Here is a 21,831-nt window from a genome sequence, read left to right on the forward strand (position 1 = left end):
AGCGTGCAAATAAAACTAAAGCAAGCAGCGGCAACTCGCGTTATTTACTAAATTTTGCATATAAAACAAAGGGAAACCGGAGTGAGAGAGAAAGAGAACGGTGTAGAAACCATAAACAAAATCAAGTACAAATTGTTAAAGAGTCGGACTAGAAGATGCCTCGTAGTAGGGGATGAAGCATATATTTGTGCTTCTTGGAATAACAAATGTTGCAAGCAGCAAACAAAAAAATGCTAATAGAATTAAGAAAGGATATGCATATTGAAGTTATGATTTCCCTGCGTATCTCTAGATAAAATTCAGTGATTCCAGCTTAGTTAAATATATTAATAAAAAGCTTACACGTCGATAAAGGACTTAGGAATAGCGAGTCTTAAAACCTCGCAGGAATAATTGAAAACACGCTGATTTACGAAGGAAAAATGAGTACAAAGCATCCTTAGCTGCATTTTGCAGCATACTTTGTGGCTGATACTCGGGAAGGATCTCTCGTTACCAAGCAGCCAAAAAAGCCACTGCGCTTGGCAAATAAAATAGTATCTGGTGGGAAAAACAAGGAGAACAATAAAAATTTACAACCAGCCAAAACAGGCGAAATAAGCAGTTACCAACCCGAAACGGGGGGAAAACCTCCAAAAGACAAAGGAAAGCACGAGGGGAACTCAATAAATTGTCATGCAGTAAAATGTAGTCAGTGGCAGGGGGCATGAGGCAGCGGGAGGAGGAGGAGCAGCGGAAGGAAAGGAAAGGAACCACGCGCGACTTTGTTTCAGGCGATGAGAAATGGCCAGGGGATTTCCCCGGGCGGGATGAATGGGCGGGGCACGTAAAATGCCAAGAAAGTAGCAGAGTGCAAGTGGCATGCAGATACATGCTTATATATCCTGCACATCCTGCTCCCTGCCCCCTGCCCCCTGCACCCCCTCCCTCCATCACATAATGGAACTTGTCCGACCGAAAATCACATGTTCTACTGCAGCGGGAAGGATGTGATTTAAGTTGCAGTGCAACAGCGAGCAGGCAACCCATAGGCCGTAGGTGCAACCAGCACCAAAAAGCAACAAATGAGGCGGCGCTCCAGCCTAAGGAGCCATATACCAAGTGACATTTCGGCATTTGCACGGCATTTGCAGTGGAGCAGTGGAGGCCTGCTGAATTTTTCATGTCCTTCGCGCGGCATAAACTCACCTCCTGGCTTTGGGGACTGTAAATGAAGGCGACTCTCGCTTTATTGGCCACGTTAGGTTCGTCGTGGCGTGCAGTACTATACAATTTGCAAGAAGCTATCTGAAATAAAAGAAGTTACACTGCTTAATATTTAGGTTTCATTACATTTCAATCTGTTAATGAGCTGCAAAGAGGTTAGCTCTAAGAAGAGAAAGAGCATCCAATAGTCCGGCATCATGTGCTCGAATTTGTGTGGCAAATGTCGTTGATATTGCGGCTTCATTTGGCTTTCAGGTAAATGGTCTCTTAGCATGGCTCTGTGCCTTTCGAGTGCATTAATCCTTTTTTATAGGCGGCGAGGAAATTGGCGCAAATTAAGTATACGTGGTGTGGGCCAGCAGCACAGGCCATTCCTTGGCGCGGCGTTTACTTTGGCCAAATTGCATTAAAGTTGCATAAGTGCACAGCGTTTTAATATTTAATTTGGCAAAGAGCTTTCCCAACACACTCGCATTCACAGCGCCAGGATCTGTGTGCTCGCTCCTTGCCGACTGTGTTTTTGTCCTCCTATTTGGCGAGCTGCACTTAGAGCTGTCCCGGCGATAACGCCGCTGACATCCACGCTTAATAATATCCCTTTCGCGCTGGAAAAACAAAAGCGCAGCCTTGTCTCTGTGATTTTTCCGTGCGAGGGGAAAAGTGGAAAGGAAAAGCGCAGCTCGCAAATGGAGATAAAAATTTGCGATGGCAAAGCCAAAGGAAGCGACGAAAAAATAAAGCTAGAAAAAACAACAGCAGCGCAGGCGGCAAAGTGCAGCAAAAGTATTTACAAAGCGTTATCACGCTGTGACCCTCTGCCCCGCTGCCACTCCCCCTCCGCCGCCCACGCCCCTTTGAACTCTGAACCCCGCCCCCTGTCACCGCCCGCCCAACACGTTCGCTTGTTTATTTTCGCCCCTGGCGTTCGCTTCTCTAATTTCTGATGCGCTGCAGTTTTATAAAGTTAAATAAAAAGGCGCTTAAGCAGGCGATAGAGTGTAATCATGCCCGGGAATGGATTTCAGATGTGGCCAGCGGGGAATCGGGAAATCGGGGAAACGATATGGTGGAATTGAAGGCTGCGAGGGAAATGCCAAATTAAATGCGCATTCATTTCGCCCAGGGATAATGCAATAGAAAGGACTCCCTAGAAATTCCAAGGATTCACTGGTATCAATACTACATGGAACTTGGTCATTGAAGCGTTTAGTTCATCTACTAAATAATTGATAAAGTGATTCTATCCAGGATTAACACTTACCCAAAATAATAACTTATATATAAAGTGGAAAACCAGGCCATCATATCAATAGTCTGCGTTAATTCAGAGAGTTTTCCCAGTGCCTTGGCTAGACCATCGATTCCGTAAAATCAAGTAGATCCTCGGCATTCCTTCGCCCTGGGAACGTTTCCCGCTTTATCACTCCACTTTGGACTCCTCTAAATTCAGTAGCTCATCTCCTATTCCATTTGGCCCAGCTTTACGAGCTGCTGCTCAAATTTAAAGCTCATCAAGGGAGAAGGATGCGAAATGCGATGGCTGTCTTGTCGAAATAGTTTCGGATTTTATAACTCACTTAAAGGCGCCGCCAGGCAGCGGGCCAATTAAAGCGGGCAGACGAGCAGCAGCTGATTAACCTTGGCAGCTGCCGCCTCCCACCGGCCACGCCCACTGCCAACGCCACTCCCACTCGCACACATATAGAGCATATTTAAAGTGAAGCCCAAGTGACCGTCGCCAGGTCACGTCGCCGTCGTCTTTGCTGTTGTTGCATTGGTAATTGTGCGAGTGCAGCAATGACGTCAGCACACACACACACACACACACACGCCCAGGGAAAGCGGCGGGTGGGTGTGGCGCTGCCACGCCCCTGCCCACTGGGGGGCGGAGCCACTGAGTTGCCACGGTAATTGTGTGCGCTGCTCCACGCTTCGGTTGGCAATATTGTTATGACCAAAAAACCAGGTCACAAAGGATCCAGCCCCCGTCTCCTTTTCGACCGACGCCACTGTCTTGGCCTCAGCTTTCAGCGTGAACGCGCGCATATTTTATTTGATTTATTTATACAAAAAAAAGGGAAAACGAATAATAAAATAGAAAAGGACGTCATAATTTAGTAAAATGTTTAGCAAAGTAGGCGGGCTGGAGTGCGAATTTCTGGAGGCGCAAATCCCCGCCGGCAGTTGGGGATTTCTCGGCTTCAACTCTTGTGCTATTTTGCATTTAATATTTATGCCACTTTCCCTCTGTTTTGCAGGCATGCATCGGGCTCTCCAGCGCGCCAGTTATCCAGCCTCTCAGCTCAGCCGCTCAACTTGTCGACTTTCGGCCCAAACCGCTGACCAGGCCAGGACCTCGCAGGATCTCAGTTTCCAGGACGAAACAGAACAGAACGGGACCCGGCAGTCCTCAGCCATGGCTGCTGAATAATTAATGCAGTTTCGGTAAGTGCATTTGAGAAATACGTTCCCTTTTTGCAGCTTCGGTTTTCAGTTCCCATTCCTCAGTCCGCAGGTTAGCTTAGCCCCTTAGCTTAGTTCGAGAAAGTCAGAATGTAGGACGTCTCATTTAAATGCGCACAGCGAGTCTAAGGTTCCTCGAAATGCCTCTGAGACAAGTTTGAGCTAGCGTGGAATATAATAGATTTCAAACTCACGATGATGTAGAACTGAAGGTGTGTTTCAAAGCTTGCCCAAATGCCAATTCCTTTCAAAAGAAGACATTGTTGTAAGTTCTGAATAGTTTCATCATAACTTAATGTGAAATGCTTGCAGTGCATGCCGGGAAATCCTCGCACTTGCTCCGAATTCTCCCTTTCCACAACTAAGCCTGACAAATGAAGTGTTCACTGCTCGCTGCCTTCGAGGGGCGTGGCCCATTGTCGCTCACGACCAGGCTCATGCATAAACCAATATGCGACATAGCTTCGCTTCCTCACTTCTTTTCACTTCACTTCAGTCCAGTCCAGTTCAGTTCAGTTCAGCTTAGTTCAGTTCAGTTGAGTTGAGTGGAGCTCGTTTCGCGCTTCGCTTTTTCTTTGGCTGCGTTAACGCGCCGGAAACGGAAATTGTCCACCAACAATGGCAACAAAATGGCAGCGGCCAAAAAAGAACGACCACCCACCCACAACCCATTGGTATTTGGTGGTGCAGGGGGGCGGGGCAGGCTGATAGCGGACAGGCGGATGGGAAAATTGTCCACTATTTTCACACATTTGGAGAGCTCAAGAGTTGCGGCAGTCAAATGTGGGTATGCTTTTTGGGTCACCCTCGAACCGCACTCAATGTTATCGGTGTATTCTTTTGCAGGACTTCTCTGGAGCTAACCTTATGTATTTATAAGTTTCTATATAGTTTTTGATTCTTGAGAATTGTACCATTTGTTGCCATCTTATTTCTAACGACCAGAGTATCATCAAGTTCGCATTCCCTTTCCCCTTCTCCCCGGTCAGATCTGCGTAATTTATGTCCTGATGCTGTTGCTGGGTTTATCTTAATGCTGTCCTGATACAACATTTTCATCGTTGTCATCGCTCATCGTAGTTGTTGTTGTACTTGCCAGCTTATTGCCACTGCTGCTGCTGTGTGCGAGTGCACTGAGAGAAATCTATATCCATTCTAAAGCGATATGCATAAGTATTAATAGCCTTAAGAAGCGGCATCTTCTTAAATATCATTCGTTTAGATAGCTGCTTAAATGGCTCTATGCCATATGGCCTAATCAGATTTCATACTTACCAGGATTTTCTCTGGGTGCGTTCGTGCACTGCTTATCCTTATCCACAACATCGCCTTGTCCTTCTGGTTCTCCTTCGCCTTTGCCTCGCTGTCCGTCGTTTGTTTTGTCATTCAATTCAATGAGGCTAATGTCCGCTAAGGCCCCTGCCCCGCCCCCCTGAGGCGGCCCCCCCTACGCCCATGTTCTCGGTTTGGTGGCTCTTCTGCGTCCATTGCTCCATGCTGTTGTTGAAGTGCCATTAAGTTTAGTTGTCACTTAGCCTCTTTGCTTTTATATGCCTCTCTCTCTTTCGCCCCTGTTCACGCTGTCTCTGTCTCTGTGCTGTTGCTGTCCCTTTCTCTGTGTCCTGTCTGCTGTCCGCTTGTCGCTTGTCGTCTGCCGACCGTTGTTGTTATCCTTTTGGCTTGAACGTCTTAAGCGCCTAATGCCAGGGCCATAAAAAGTCCAACTAATGCTTTAAAGTGTGCCACACACACACACAAATGGTCAGAAGGGAGACAGAGGTAACTACACATAGAGAAATATTACACGGATTGGTACAAGGATATGTACCACAATGGATGTTGTACTTCTTGGCTGCTCCTTCCGATTGCTAATAATACCGATACCAAGTCAATATGTTTTTCGCTGGTTTTTCGGTGCTGCAATTTAAGCATTTTGCTGCAGGACAGCTAAAAAATGGCAACTCCTGTTTTGCTCGGCTGGCAGGACCTCTTTTATCTGGCCGGCTTTATCGATCGTTTTGTGTGTTGTCTTTTGGCTGTTTGATTTTGGCTTTAAGCGAGTCCATCCTTCCTTTTGCCGCTTGCCTCTTGCCACTTGTCTCTTTATTTTTATTTGGACTTTTATTCGCTTCGTTTTCGCTTGTCGGCCTGAAAATTGCGTGTTAATTTTCACACAAACGGAGACAGTCGCATTTTCCACGTATTCTGTTTGTGCTCTGCGGTTTTCCATCGAAACGCTTGTGTTTACAAACGGCTTTCGTTGAAATATTTGCATTTTTATTGTCTCCTTTGCTTCATTAGCCGATTGCCTGATAGCTGCCTCGGATTTTGTATCCTTCTGCGTATCCTTTGGCGCATTGTGGCCAAAAGTTCATCTAAATTAAGTGCAAGCCATTTTCAATTAACTTTCGACGAATTCAACTTGCCCGAAAACTTGCAGCCAAAAATGCAAAAACTTTTCCAGCAACTTTCCGGCACTTTTCGTTTTTGTTGCCGTTGCCGATGAATTTTCATTACGCTGCATATTTGTTCTCTTTGCCAGTTTTTCTCCATTTTTTTGTTGTTTTTTTTTTTTTTGTTTGGTTTGCATGTAAACAAGCCGCGCCAATTTGTTGCCCTCTAACAAAAGCAGGCAGAGAATTTTCGACTTCAAAACTTGTCAAATTCTGCAGAGCAGAAACAACAAAACCGGTTCGCTTCTGAGTGGCAGGACATGGGGGGTGGAATAATTTCGAGTTCGAGGGCAAGTGGAATACATTTTGGCCTTTAATGGTAGGAAGAAGTGCATTAAAAATGCAGATACAATGCCCCGAAAACGTCTGACAGGCCCGAAAGGGGGAAATCGAGGGGAAAGCGAGGAAATGGCTCTGGGGGCGTTTCTCTGTGTGCTTGTGCAAATTTCAAGTTGTCAATTTATGATTATGGCACCTCATGAAGCGGGCCAAAATGTAAATTATACGCCAACATCGCAGCGCAATGAAAACTCGAGCGAGTAACAAGCCGAAATTGCATGTGCAAAAGGAGAGTTACTGCCTGGCTGGCAGCCTTAAAGTTGCCTGGTTGCATTTAACGCTCTTTAACGCCGAATTGACTCCACTAACTGAGCACACTCGCTGCGGAGTCGTTGTTATGTAAATGAAAATCGCGATTTTCCTACTGCCACCCACTTCCCCACTTCCCGCCGCCATCCACCCGACCATTTCGCTGTATCGACAGGCAGCGCAGGTGCAATCAAATATTACGTATACGCCGCGTTGTGCACAATAGTTAGCAGTAAAGTCGGCGAGGCAAGGGCGGGGGCAAGGCAGCAAGTTGGCTAGCAAACTGTCAATTTGGTCGTTGCCTCAACCGTCGTTGTTGCCGCCTTTATTGCTCTTTACCTTATAACAACGTTAAGGGCTCGAGAATATTGAATTACTCGAAATGTGTGGAAAATGAGCGGAAAGAAATGGCATTGCAAGGACGAACAGTTCATTGAAAGTTGCGGAAACTTGAGCATTAAAATTCTATCATTTTGTATCTCTAAGGATCGGTCGAATCGAAGTCGAAGCTACATTGTACAATTAATATTGATTAATTTTCCGATAGATAGCTGGAAAATCGATCCGTTCAGCAGTATTGCATTTCAATTCCCGTAATTCGACTTGCTCGGGCTCTCAATTATTTTTTTCCGGCCAATAGTTGTTGTGCCTTGGCAGCGGATGGCGGGACGGACCGTACGGTGTGCACTCGTTTGCGCGGAAAGCTCTCTGCATTTGGTGAGCAGTGCTCATGTGGGGGGCATAAAATTTGATTGTGATTGAAAGGTGTAGCCTACTTTCGGCGCATATAAAATGCATGTAATCAAGCGAAATGGCAGTGGGCCAAATGAGATCGTCGGCAGGGGCGGCACATGGGAAATGGGGAATATAGAGTGGGGAAATGGGAAAATGGGGAAAAGAGGGAAAGCGGGAAAGGGGGCATTTGCATTCGCAAACAACGCCCTCGGACAATAATTGAAATTTGATTTGATTAGTTTCGATACTGCGGTTGTCGTTGGTGTTGCGCCCACTGTAATTGCCGCTGCGTCCGCCATTTGGTTAAATGAAAATGCCAAATTAATTTAATTGTATTTTTGCGCGGCGCTTAAACTCGACGCCTTTGCAAATCCCTTTATAATTAAGTCGACCGTCGGCGGAAAGGAGCGGCGGCGGAGTGAAAGTCATTTAACAATATGAAAAGCAGCTTTGCTCCCACCATAATTGAACTATTTGGTTTTCATAATTGAAATTTCCCCCAGACAATTCAATAATAATTATACAGAGATGCTCTGTCTGTCTCCTGCGGCACGTGAAAAATTTCATTAAGTAACTTATTGCTATTATTTGCATTCCTTTCTGCGGCAAAGATAATTCGCAGTATTTTTTGCGGAGCCCGTGCCTTTGTCCCCGTCGTAATTAAATAAATATTAAATATTTTCCGAGCAAAAACTACATAATTTAATACTTTTCCCTCTTATTTTTTCTCAGCCAAAGTTGCTCGATATTATTGCCGAGATATTTGCGCATATTTGAGCGCTGTAATGGGACCACATCGATGGGAAGTGGGTGCGGGAAAACCGGGGACAGCCCGAATGGTAAATGATGAAAAATGCTCTGCATTTTCCGCACCTTTTTGTGTGGCCAAGCGGAATAAAAAGGAGCAGAGCAAAGATCCAAGAAATAAAGAAGCCAACGCACAAATATTGGCTCGCTATTTTTTCGAATGAATTATGACTGCGTCGAGGGTCGTTGGGTGGGCGGAAAAGCGGTCGGAAAAGTGGGCGCAGCTCAGTGGGTGGAACGGGCAGTTCAGTGGCGCGGCATGGCGGAAAAGAGAAATTTTCAAGAGGGTCCATGATTGGACGAGTGGCCAACCAAAAGGTGTTCCAAGGTAGTTGAGCAAATAGTTTTATTGAAACCGATATTAGCATATGCCACGAATCGAAGCGAACAAAGGGGTGAAAATCGAAGGATATTGGGGGAAAACTGACAGATTGTGGGGAGCTAATCATTATTATTATAATGCATGGGACCAGAGACTTCCTTTCAAGATCTTTCGAGTTTGAAGAGCTTTGACTTTGGTATATAAATATATATATATTCGAAATTGCGCTGTTCTCTATTCAATTTGCATTGATATTTTAAGTTCTTGATGTTAATTTTTCTGAGTGTAGCAGATATCCTGAAAAAGCTCCTTGCTATCGTACGCCTCTGATTTCTTTACTCCGCTCTTATTTTAGCATGCCTTTTGTTGTTTTTCTTTCGGCACGCGTTGGCCTCCTTGTTGTTTGTTCGCTTTTCCCCTTTGATTTTCCCGCTTTCCCGCACATTTCCTCAGCTGCTCCTGCTTCTTATGGCCAACCATTGTTGTTGGTTTCTTTACTGACAACATAATAATAAGTTTTCTCGCTCCCCCTGTATGGTTTACGTTGCCTTTCCCGCTGTTGTTGTATTGCGGGCAACACTTTCAAAGGCCAACCTGCAGCTGCTGCTGCTTCTTCCCCATTTCTCCTTTCTCCAGATGTTGTTGTAGTTGTTATAGCTCTTGTGGTATTGAGCGCAAAAGTTTACGAACGCAGCGAGCGGGGGGGTGAAGAAGAGGGTCACAAAAAATATAATGCACGCACATACGGCACACTTAAAAAGATGGGCATGCAATAATTTTGGGGCAGTATTATCAATAAAGGAAAGCTCTTGTTATGACAGCTCCAAGAAAAGAGAGAAATGGTTTATGTTAAACAAAGATCTCTCTAGAATAAAATTTAAAACTGCGTCTCAGCTTAAACTGCATCCAAAGGTAAAAGAGTCAGAATAGTTTTAGTGCATTAATAATCCTATTTTACACTATTACTATATAATAATGTTTCATCACCTGAACTCATTTCTCGCTGTGTAAGCAGAGCAACCGTCCATAACTGCATGCTTTGCGCTGTGTTTGTGTGCGTGTACGAATGTCCTTTATATCGCTCTGCGTGTGTGTGCGTGTGTACGCCAACTTGGATTTCCCTTCGTTCAGCGCTTTATGGCGATGGTCGCCCAATGTTTTTCGCAGCCGTGTCCTTTACACACACTTTAAATTATTTATTTTTACACTTTTGCTGTAACACACTTTCCGCCGCTCGTCGGTGTGTGTGTGTGCGTGTGTGAATTGTTGTTGCAGCCTACGAGAGCTGCCAAAGTTCGCTGTATTCGTACTTGCCACATGACAATCCGCTATCCCCAGCCCCCGTCCACGCCCATGCCCCCACCCACCCGCTCTCGGCTGGAGAAACTTGTAAATTATTTGCCTTTTGCCTTTATTCCTTACACATACGCGCACAAATTGTCTTGAGTTTATGTGTTAAACTTTACATCCCATCCTTGGTGGTGCGCGAAGGGGGGAGCGGGTGGTGGGCGGTGGGCGGTAGGTCGCTGGGTGGTGAGTCATTGTGGTGCTCCGTGTTTCATTCACATACACTTTCCGACTTTACAAAAACCAATGAATGAGCACCTAAATACTCTTTACAGTATAAACAGAAATATGTATATTTGTGCCTAAAAAGTTAGTGATCACAAGTAAGGAGCCTCTTTTTCCCAAACGATCAAACAAGTTATACAACCACCAGTTCATGGAAGCAATAAATTTATGCAAATTAGAATTTTTATTGCGATTCCTTGTGCGAAATGTTTTTCGCAGTGCCGCTGGCTGGCTTGGCATGTAAATGATATGTTCCCTTCGGCCACGTCCAAGCTCGGAAGATGGAATCGCAGAAGACGACGACATGACTGCCTTTTATTGCTCCTACGCCTCTGCCTAGCCCCTCCGTTCCCTTTTTCCCACGCCCCTCCCTTTTGTTCAGCTGTCGTGGCCGTTGAACAAATGAACAACATAAATAATTGCAGAGGCACACACACTGACAACGAGTGGGAAAATCGCAGGACTCCCAAGGAACGTTTGCAGCCTTCGAATTGAGATTAATGAGCAGCAAAAGTGATTCAAAGTCAGCATCCTCGCCAGCAACAATTTGTGCACCAGAACGTTAAACTATGGCGCTTTATCTGAACACATTAGGCGGATTTATTGGGGGCCAAGCTGAGAACTACTTCAGAAAGATAGTGGTCACATGTGGTGTTTCCCAGCCAAAGTATATATTGACTTCAAAGTGAATGCCTATATTTACTAATAATAAGGCAACAAATTCGTTATATTTACATAGATAGGACTTTCCACCCTATTATAAATTATAGGCTGAATGGCAATTGGAAACTCCGATCTATAAATCACCTTGTGTGACTAATGTGACTACTAACGAATCACCAGCTCGAGTGCATGTTGCTATCAACATCCACATAATTGCAAATACTCCAGAGGCACGCGCTACTGGCAACACCCACATCCCCCCTCCCATACGCAACCCCATCCAATTTCGATACGATTTAATCGGCACTCGAGAGTTGACACCCCGCACACTAATTGCCGCAACACCCTCGTGGGGCATTAAGGTCTTACCTGATAACAGACCGCAATCGAAACCGAAATCGGAATGGGAATCGGAATCCGAGTCTGAATCGGAATCGGAATCGGAATCCGAGGCGACTCACAATCAAAAGCCCGAGAGTCGCGTAATTGCAGATACAAATGCGATTACACTAAGTAGCTTGTCTCGATAATAAATGCGCCACCCAAAATGGGTGGTGGCTAGTGGGTGGTGGGTGCTGGGTGGTGCGTAACCTCGTCTTATGGAAATCGAAATCGAATGTAAGCCTTGCTTTCACTTTCCGCTCGCCTTGCCGCAGAACATCCAAGTTCGTTTTGTTCTCGCGTCGTATACGTAATTAACTACATGGCGTATGCTAAATGCATATTGGAATATGGAAAACTTGTTTGTAGGAGCTTCTAGCAGTTACTAAATAAATAAAATGGGCAAGTTTTGAAATGCAGCTGCTTTGTTTAACTATGAAGAGGAGTTCATATGAACTAATACTTCATTGAAGGGTTCCGCGAATCATAAACTAAAATAGTCATAATACATAATCGACGTAATGTGAGATATGAAAATAACATATGAGTTGCTCAGTATGCATTTTCCAGAATCTTTGTAAGTGTATTCCAGTCGTCGCCTGGAACTCTCTTCCTTCTGCTCTCCGACACCGCTATTGCTTTCCCTGTTCCGTACCCTTCGCATTGTTTTAACCGCTCACTCTGCCAGTAAGCATATCACCAACAGGTTTTACGGTTTAATGACTCTCCGGCTTACGCTCTCCCAGTCTCCCACTCTCTTCCGTTCGCACTCTCCGCGCCATTGATTCTCCACTTTTCTTCAGCCTAACGCTCAGTTTTATCTGGAACTTTGCCGCCGTCAGTCATTTCCAACTTCCAAGCGGCGTGTTTCGGGTTTCGGTTTTTCGTCTAGGTGTAAACATTTCTAATTAGTGTTGTGTTTGGTGCAGTAGTAGTTCCTTCCAATCTTTGTTATCAGTCGCGTAGTGCTAATCGACTCTATCTCAAGTGCGCTGGTACCGTAAAACGTCTGTGTTCTTTTTTTGGCCAATCACTTGTATCAATAAATAATTAGGGGCTATCGCTCCGTGTTTATTTCGAGACATAAATTAATTCGAGAAAGCAGTGAGGCACATAAGAGGTAAGCCGATAGCTTGGGGAGAATGTGTCTTTAATCTTAATGCATCTGCCTCCCTCTGCCGCACGACATATCTCTTACTCCGACAAGCGGCAATAACATGTCACAAGAGCAAGTGCAAGTGCGAGGGGGACAGACAGCGAAGGAGACAGGGACAGAGAAAGCGGTAAAGTTGAAAGAACTCGACGAGATAAAGCAATAAACGAATATTGCAGCAAGTTTGCGCGTTTAAAAACAATTGCATTTCCATTTAATTTTACAACGAAAATCACGATGCTGCAGCAGCAACAACAACAATAACAACAACAACAACAACTCAACTCAATTAAAAACCTTCGTCGACCGGCAAAAAAAAGATGAATTGAATTGTGCAAACAGAGAGACAGCAAAAACAACAAACACAAACTTCAACGTTGCTTGTCATTACTCTTTTTTTTCATTGGTTTTTTGCTCGTATAAATCGGATGCGATTACAGTAAATATCGGGTAACACATACAACCGGTTAAACACAAAAAACATTCTGTTGAAGCAACTTTAAAAAATAAATCATTACAAATCACGCGTCACGGTAATTGACACTCATGTTTATGTGTTTAAATTTAAAAATCTGCATATTTCTTTAAATATTTATATGTTTCTTGTGAAGGGAAATAGTGGATATCGTGTAAAAATTTAATTTCATAAGAATGTCTAGAACCGAATCAAACTCAACTGATAAGTGTAATTTACAACTTCCGAGCTACAAACATAAACTTTATGAATGACACAGTTTGCGTTGATGCCGAGTGGTTTTTGTTTGCGGAAGGCAAATACAATTACAGATTGCGGTTAATTGTGGTTTATTTTCTAAGGTGTTATCACATCAATGCCAAGTGTTTCTTTAACAACGCACTTTTAAATTATATTATCTCACTTTCACAAAATTGCACCATAAAATCAATATATGTACCTTTGATTATGTTTTTCTGGATTTAATAGATAACTTTTGACTAGCTGCACTTGAAATGGACTCCAAAAATAGAAATATCATGATAATAAGTGCAGATAGGAAAATTATTGATTTAACATGACATGCAAAAGTTAATCTCATTCTTGTTGGATTTGCACATAAGTAACGAAGTGAAATCGGAATTTTAATTATGAAATTTATAAAATCTAATCTTAACTCTGACCATTGCTCGTTAATTTTCGGATTTTCCAAATTTGTTAATGTTTATCTTGACCAATATTTATTGTACCTGTTTTTGCCACCTTTCGGATGTTTATGATTTTTATGGCCCTTCCACGCGACTAAACAAATGCCATCCAATTTATTGGTGAATCTATCAGAACAATTGCCTGCACATTTTTTACTCAACTTTATTATGCGATATTTTCGAGTGCTTTAAATGGCCAGAAAAAAATTGATGTCTGTATGCGCTCCATTTTTAATAAGTTATGAATTGAAATTCGATGACGGGCAAATGTGGAATTTCTGCAAATTGATAAACAGAAGTCGGTTGCGGATTCTGGCACAGAATTTCCAGAAGGCGGTTAGAATTTTATGAACTGCATCGAATTCCCATTAAAAGTGCGGATTGATTGGCTCAGGGAACTCTGGGAGTTTGACAATGTTTTCCATTCTGGAAACCCCATTCGGGTATTCAGAGTGCCTCGATACGCATCTAAGACGAGGATAGCTAGATATCACTTCTACACCGAGAGAATAGTTAGTTGAGTTTTATATAAATGAGTCACATATTGTGATAACATAACTAGTATCCAGTTGGATACTCCAAATTAGAGTACATTTCTGTGGCAGTTGTGAGTTTATTCAAAAATATACATCGAGACCATAACTGATTGGCTTTCAAAAGTGTCAAGCCACTTGCCGATTATGGTATTATATTTTCTGCCAGTTTAGAGCAATTTCCTCGCTTCTGGCTTGTGGCACACCTGCTGAGGTGAAGAGGAGCCAAACTGCAGCAGCTTCCTCCAAACATCGAATCATGAAAATTGCATTGAAACTATTTCAAGTTTTCCGGACAAAGCGAAGGCGGGATGAAAAGTGGAAAAGCGCAAGAGCGGGAAAGGCTGGGGACTTGGTGTTAGTTGCTGTTTTCTGGCAACTGCAGAGATGCCGCTCAAAAATTCATGAGTGCGAAAAGCCACAGCAGGAAAAGTCGCATATAGAAGCAGTTGAGAGGGCGAGCAAAGTTTCGACAGGCAAACAAAAATCATAACGGAACCAAGGAGGATTGTGTCGGCGGATTCCCAGGACCCTTTCTCCTTCTCCGCTTTTCCCGCTCCTCGTCCATGGGTTTCAATGTTTATTAAAAGACAATGTCACTACAGAGGCGAAAAAAAGGCTGCAAAGCCGGAGTGAAAAGGACGACGGCAAGGACAGCGGAGCTCGCGACCAGAAAACCTCAAAATGGCATGAAATGTCAGTGATTTGACGCTCGGGGAGATTCGGGTAGTTAGGTCCTCTAACCCCTCCAGGAATTGCTAGCTGCTCATATGTAAAGTTACAGTGGACACTGTAGTGAGAAGGAATTGAATCCGTATTATCTACTAAAAATATTCAACTTATCGATGATGGGTAGTTCAAGTGTAGGATTTTCCCTTTTCATATATTCACATTTTTCAGTGCTTAGATTAAGTTTTGTTGTGGGTTAGTTTATTCTGAGTTTCCACTGTAGGCAAATGCCAGAATTTGGAGTGAGGACTTCAGGCTGAAGTCATTGTCGTCGGGCAACAAAACAAACTGCAGCAGCGCAATACGAATCCGAAAACTGGGAAATGGGAAATGGGAAAACGGGGCAGACTTTTGCTTTTCATTCATACGAAATTACCTGCGGCCAAGAGCTTAATGCCAGTTGGACTGCAAAATCCACTTAGGAAGTTGATACAATCAGTTCCTCTCCGGCCAGAGATGCAACCACTCCGAGCCTCCGCATCCCACATCCTGCTCCTCCATTTCCCACTGCATCCTGTGGCCTGCATGAGGGACGAGGATGAGTATGAGGACGAGAACGAGGATGTGAATGTGGATCTGGCTGTGCATGTGGATGCAGATGGATTCATTAAAACGAATTGCTGCGAGCTTAAAGGCCTGACCTGCAACGATGCAGATAGAAAATAGGAACATTTCTTATTGCATTCTCAAAAATATATATGTTCAGTTCAGTGTTTATATAAACATAACATTCATTATATTATACGAAATATTTAGGCCTAATAGTTCGGTGTTCCTTACTATCCTTTTTGGAGTTATTTCTCCCTGTGCACATTTATATCCTTGTCTGAGTGTGTGGCTGACGGTTGTGTGTGAGTTGTTTTTGGGGTTTTGTTTCGGGACTCATTGACGTGCAACATATATGGTGAGGGGGCGTGGCCGGTCTGCGGCTACTGGGGATTGGTTTTGTTTGCGCCGCAAAGTATGCAACGGCTGCTGGCTGCAAGGTTCCCTGGGACAGGATCTAAAAAGGGGCTCCAATGGGGCTGTGGCTGGGGTGGATGAATGAATTTGGCTTGGCTGCCTTATTTCGGTTAAAAGTTTAGCCCCATACACAACTGGCCACAAGTGCAGAACCCATTAAAACTGCAAATTAACTGGAGAATAGAGCTGATGGTGATCTAGAAACCCCAACGCCTAATTAGGAGAAGAGGTTCCGCCCTTCGAGTTGCATTCGTGAGCCCGGCTCTGAGGTCTGTTAATTATTTATGCTTTACATTTAAATGCACAGCTTAGACTAAAACACACACTCCAAGACTGGGCGTTCCACGGCCTTTGAGCCGCTTTCCACTTTCAAGTGGCAAGTTGAGGGGCCTGCTGCTGCTGGGGCAACACTTCCGCATCGGGAAAATGGGAAAGAAAGCAGAAAGCATAAAGCATACAGCTACAGCACACACACATTCGAATACGGCATACAGCATATAGCATACGGCATATGGGCTGCTCCACACCCACACACTCGCAGAAACACACTGAGAAAGCCAGATAGGCTGGCATATTGTGCTTACGCATACATTTGCGAAGACAAACACAGACCCAAAGAGCATCCTACATCCCACATCCTTCATCCTGCGTCCTCTATCCCAAATCCGAAGTGGAACCGAGTCGAGTCCCCAGACCGACTGAACTCCATGTAACATGTTAATGAACTGCGCCAACTGTGTTTGCACAGAACTTAGTGTAATGTAATCCAGGCTGGGCACAGAATCAAGCTGGAACCCCACCTGCACTGCGAAAAATGGGAGATAAATGGACTTAAATAGGTCTCAATCTTGCAAGGCGGAAAAGCTTCAGTACAAGATAGTTATTTATCAGAATCTTCAGAAATCGTATCAAAAAGTTAATGATATAAAGCTTTCTTGCGTTTGACCGCAGTGTACGTACCCACGCACACCCACACACACAAACACACTCTCAGGGACGCACTCACACCTCAACGCTCGATGTGTCGAATGTTACGCTAAGGAGTAACTTTGACATTTACCATTCAAGGCTTATGAGTGCCACTGCAGTGGAATGGGGCTGCGGATCCTGAAAGGGGAAGGATACCGTGTTGCCCGCCCGGGCAATTGCCTTATGGTTATTTTCATAGCCCTGGCCTGGCCACAAAACTGCGAGCCAAGTGTGACAGCGACATGGCCAGGGAAGAGGACCAGGCAAAGGACCTGGTAACTTGAATGGAGGCTGGGCGCTGGCGCAGAGGGTGGCAAAAGGACGAAAACGAAGGACGCAGGCTGGGCGAAGGAAAAAGTGTGAGCTTGCAACGGCGACAATCCAGCTGGGATTTTCTCATTTTCTTCTTCTTGGCGAAGAGGTTTTCCTGTTGGTACTTTTGTTGTGATAGGAAAGGACACGTGAGTGCAAAGGCCTCACACACAGGACATCATCAGGTGGAAAATTAAATTGCATTTAAGGCAATTGACAGCCCAAGACGACGGGCCACATGTGCCAATGAATACTTCTGGAAGGTGGAAAATGCCTTCGCAAATTATTGGACGCAAATCCAGCAAAAGGATGTGCGCTCTCTGCAACGTTGAATAGAGCTTATTGGTTGAGCTATTTCAACTTCAATGCTTCTATGTGCACATCAGGTGCAGTAGTTAGACGTCATGATTATTCATACCAGAGAACTGCAGCCCGCCACTCGCACTCTACGTCCACCCGATAAACACTCGGTACTCTAGGCACCCCGTGTTTTTTGACACCCTACTTGCGGCAACACAAAATACTCGAGTGTTTTACCAACGTGGTGTTATTGTTACGAGTAAAAAAACCACCCGAGGCCTGCTGCGCAATCACCGTTTGGGTGAGTGGACGCACAGTCAACGATCGGCCGCACGTCATTTTTTGTATGCGGGCTGCAGTTCTCTGCTCATTTTTTGTACGCCTAAAATTTGTATGGGTGGAAGCGTGACGGGTATAAGAAATGAAGGGTAAAAGGGAATACCCAAGAAAAATTTCGTGCTCATGTCTTTGCTCTTCAATGGGTGCCACCCGTTTCGAATCATTGCCTTATTAATTTTTCACACGTCGCTAGCTGAATACTCTACTGACAAATAATCTTACATAAAGTCATTTTTGAAATGAATTTTGTGACATTATGTACATAGATTCGGCTATTAGCATTATTACTATTACTATTATTTTTACTAGAATCTATATTTAAATAATAATAACGTTAATAATATATAATAAAATATATATAATATATAATAATATATATATATATATAATAATTAAATTACATATATGGTATATATATATATTAATAATATATAATATAATAAAATATAATATAATATATATAATTATAATAATATATAATAATAAGATGAAGGGCATATTTTACAAAGTATTCGACAAAGTCTAGAGCCACGCCGAAAGAATAGTGTGTAAACGTATGGAGTTACGCATCTTGTCTGTCACTCGCCTATCTACGAGACACACAAGTATTTTTGGAAACACCCGAGTATTTTTGGAAACACCCATGTGTTTAACGGTAACCCCATAAGTGTTTTTCTCACTCGTCCCGTTTTAGGCAGTGTGTGATCGGCACCCGCGACGCAGAGCACCGTATTGATTCGGGTGCGCGCACAACGGGGTGTCTTGTCTGCATGTTAAGATTTATACTGTGTGTTTGTAAGTACCCGCGATGTGCGTGGCGGGTAGCACCCGCACACAAAATTGTAGGGTGTGAGTCGAGTGGTAAAAAAGTGCCACCCTTGCAGTTCTCTGATTCATACTGTTGGCCGAAGCTCAGGACCAGCGGCAGATAACTGCGTGTGGCGAGCGGCGATGGGGAGTCCTGCCCACTGCCCACTTGCACTTCCTGCAGTGTCATATTAATTTAGTCAAGTGGCCACTCAAATTTAGCCAGGACTACAACTACGGCGGAGCGAGAGGGAGATGGCAAGGCAGGACTGCGAGGATGTTAAATGTGCAAATGACAGTGCCGTCTCTTTCTTCGCCACTATCTCGCCTCTCTCTCTCTGCCCGCCTGCCGTCTCTTTCGCTGGAGTGTCTGTGTGAGATTTGCATAAGTGCAGGGGTATTAGTTTGGGTAGAATGTCACTGACTTTTGTCAGCCGCCCGTCAAATGGGCGCCCAAAAGTGTGCAAAGCGAAAGCGGTGAAAGTAGAACCGAGTGGTAGATGGATGGGAGGGGGGTGGCGACTTTCCGGGGAGGGGCAATAGCGAAATGCCTAATGATTACAAATTGCCAGGGGCAATTTTAATAACCGCCACGACCGCAGAGCAATAAATAAAACTCACAATAAACACATTGCAACAAAGGAAGTGCGGCGGGCGGCGGGCGGCGGGCGGCAGGCAGGAAAAGCTAGAAGCTAAAAGCGGCTTTAATGCATAGCTGCGATTAATATTAATTTCATGCGGTGCAGCGCTCAGTTGGAGGCCATCTATTCATCCAGCCAAGTCAAGTCGGCTAAGCCCAGCCAGCTTTGAGTGTGGTATACGGCCGGGGCAACGCAGTCCTGCAGATGAAGATGCAGATGCAGCTGCTGATGAAGTAAAGTTGATTTCCCTGACATGGGCGGGGAAATGGGCGGTGAAATGGGGCTCAAGCACGAGGACAATGCCGCCGCATCATGCGCATCATTAGCCGGGATGCAGAGCCAACTTTGAAGGCTCCCTGATTTACACTCAGCGAAACACTAATTAGCACAGCAGATTTTACTTGTTCTCAAATTTTACTCAATTTAGAATCTATGCAGATGGATGTTCCTATTAAGTACACAGCATCTCATCTTGAATTTAAAGGAAAGCTGTTTTTTAAATTGCCTAAAATTTTGCACCGTGCACTCGCATTTAGTGCAGGCTGTTTCGCCTTCCGCCAACGCATTTTCCAGCTCATTTCGACTGGCAGAGATTTTCCTTGTTCGGTCTGTGCTTGAGCTTGCTCAGCGGGTTCATCCCAAATCGCTGCTCTGCTCGATGCCAGATAACCGGCTTCTAATTGGTATCATAACTCTGGGGCCACAGCCCGAATTCGATATACTCAAGAGCTCTTGTCTTGCAACCCCGCTCGCCAGAACACTCGGTTCGCACGGTTTTCCCCCATTTGCATATTCATTTTCCACATAATCATCATCATTATTATCGTCAGGCCCGTGTGTGATCCGCACTGATGGAAAACTATCAAATTCATGGAGTAATTAACAGAGCTGCGGCGGGGCAAAATGGAAAATGGGAAATGGAAAATGGGAAACGAGAAGCGGACGGGTTCACCAGCATTTGGGCGCCTAAAAATAGAATTTAATTTGACTTTTGCCAGTTGGCAGCCGTACGTACACCTGTGCGGAAATGGGTGGGGATGGCGATGGGGGAGGGATCGAGCACGAAGTTCCCCCAGTGATGTGCTGACAGCATTAATTTAAATGCGGTCCTGTGATTTTGCCGCTTGGCATGTCAGCTTAAAGCTTAAAGATAACATTGCAAATTAATTCGGCAAAATCCTTTTAACCACTGATCAAAACTTGGTTCTGCTTAATATGAGTACTTATTTTCAGTCAGTTGTTAGTACTATTAACTTCTGGAAACATTGAAAGTTACAAAGCACTTTGGTAGTAGTTTTTAAGGCATTATTGTTTCAATAAAGAAAGCAACTTTGGCTAAAAGCAAATATTAAAGCTGGTGTGCTAATGGAATCAGGTGATTAGTGCTAGGAATGCACAGTCCCCTTTGAAAGTAAACTCCACGTTGAAAAGCTGCAGTCTGCTGGCCCCATTCGCGCACTTCTGACTCACCTATTTCTCTTTTTTCCTCCTTTGCAGCTCTCCGGTGCTCGGCAAACGACAAAACTAATTTATGGCATTAAAAATGCATATTTTCTAGCAGTGCGTCGCCAGTTTTTATCATTTGCCAGGAAGGCAAAAAGGCGCAATCCACCAGCAGCTGTGCCAGAAAAGGAAGCTGGGAAGACACGTCGGTCGAGAATTGGATTTGACTGCGGAGGATTTGAATCCGAGTCCGAAAGTTCTTTAGTCAGCAACCGAAGAAGCGCAGGATAATTCACATTTTTCTCACGGCACTGGCAACGAAATGGCTTTCCTATGTGCACCGGTAAGTTTCGCTTTATTTGGCTTCCTTTTATCCCCCAAATACGCCATACATCATGCCCCGATACTGCAGTAAAAATTATAAGGAAATGCTTTGCACTTATGGCGAACATCATTCTTAACGTGCCATACGTCGCGTATGCGTGATATTTTATCCATTAAACTTTTCCGCGCTCGTCACTCTTCGTTCGCAAGTGATTTTAATAATGTGAAAAATGTCAGATCGTTATGCTTAAACTGCCGCGTGAAGCGTTATGGTCCCAAACTCGCGCATTGATGGATTGCAGGCGGCCAAATTAATCATACGCCGTGTGTGCTGCAACAGTTATGCCGCTTTAAGAGCGCCGTATAATGATGGTGAGTGCTCCTGGGGGGCAGTGGAACTGCGGCATGTTGACAAATAAACACATGCCATAATACGTGCCAACTCCGGTCGGGAATAACGAAAACAACAGCTACGGATGGATAGATAGAAGCCGAAAATGGAGAGTTTGCCTTGTATTAACAGCTGCCCGCAATGTCAATATTCCTCGTAGATTCCCAGCCAGCCCAGGGATGCGGGATGCGGCGAATCTGCGAGAGCAACAAGCAATGACAATGGCGGCGTCGGCATCCCAAAAGCCAACAGCCAAGACAAGCTGGAGGCCCATCTGCCGAACGGTGGGCCACTGGGTATCCTGGCGATTACCACCAATCATCAATATTTCAAATGAATCGTTGCTTACCTTTAAAAAATAAATCTATATTTTCTTTAAATATAGAAATATCTGCTGATTTCTTTGAATATTCATCTATGTCCAAGAGTATGCCAAGTGTCCTTTGAAGAAAATAAAAATATGCCTAAAAGTAGGCAGTTTTAACTGTTCATAACTAGACTCTTCTGGCCACAAGTCTGCAAAGATTTTAGAATTTTTTCAACTCGCCTGAGAACTTATGGGAGCAATATTTGCAC

At 44.3% G+C, this 21,831-nt stretch overlaps 1 protein-coding gene across 1 annotated transcript in view; it reads left to right on the top strand.

Annotated features, from left to right (window-relative positions):
• Positions 1 to 21,831, top strand: part of LOC117141247 (glucose transporter type 1) — a 74,988-nt gene that overhangs the window by 24,644 nt on the left and 28,513 nt on the right. Inside the window, 2 exon segments of the mRNA XM_033304613.1 lie at positions 3,465 to 3,651; positions 20,595 to 20,883. Of these exon segments, the coding sequence (XP_033160504.1) occupies positions 20,874 to 20,883 (10 nt within the window). The 5' untranslated portion in view covers positions 3,465 to 3,651; positions 20,595 to 20,873.

The sequence above is a fragment of the Drosophila mauritiana genome, chromosome 3L (genome assembly GCF_004382145.1).
Source record: "Drosophila mauritiana strain mau12 chromosome 3L, ASM438214v1, whole genome shotgun sequence".
In the NCBI taxonomy this organism is placed as follows: Eukaryota; Metazoa; Arthropoda; class Insecta; order Diptera; family Drosophilidae; genus Drosophila; species Drosophila mauritiana.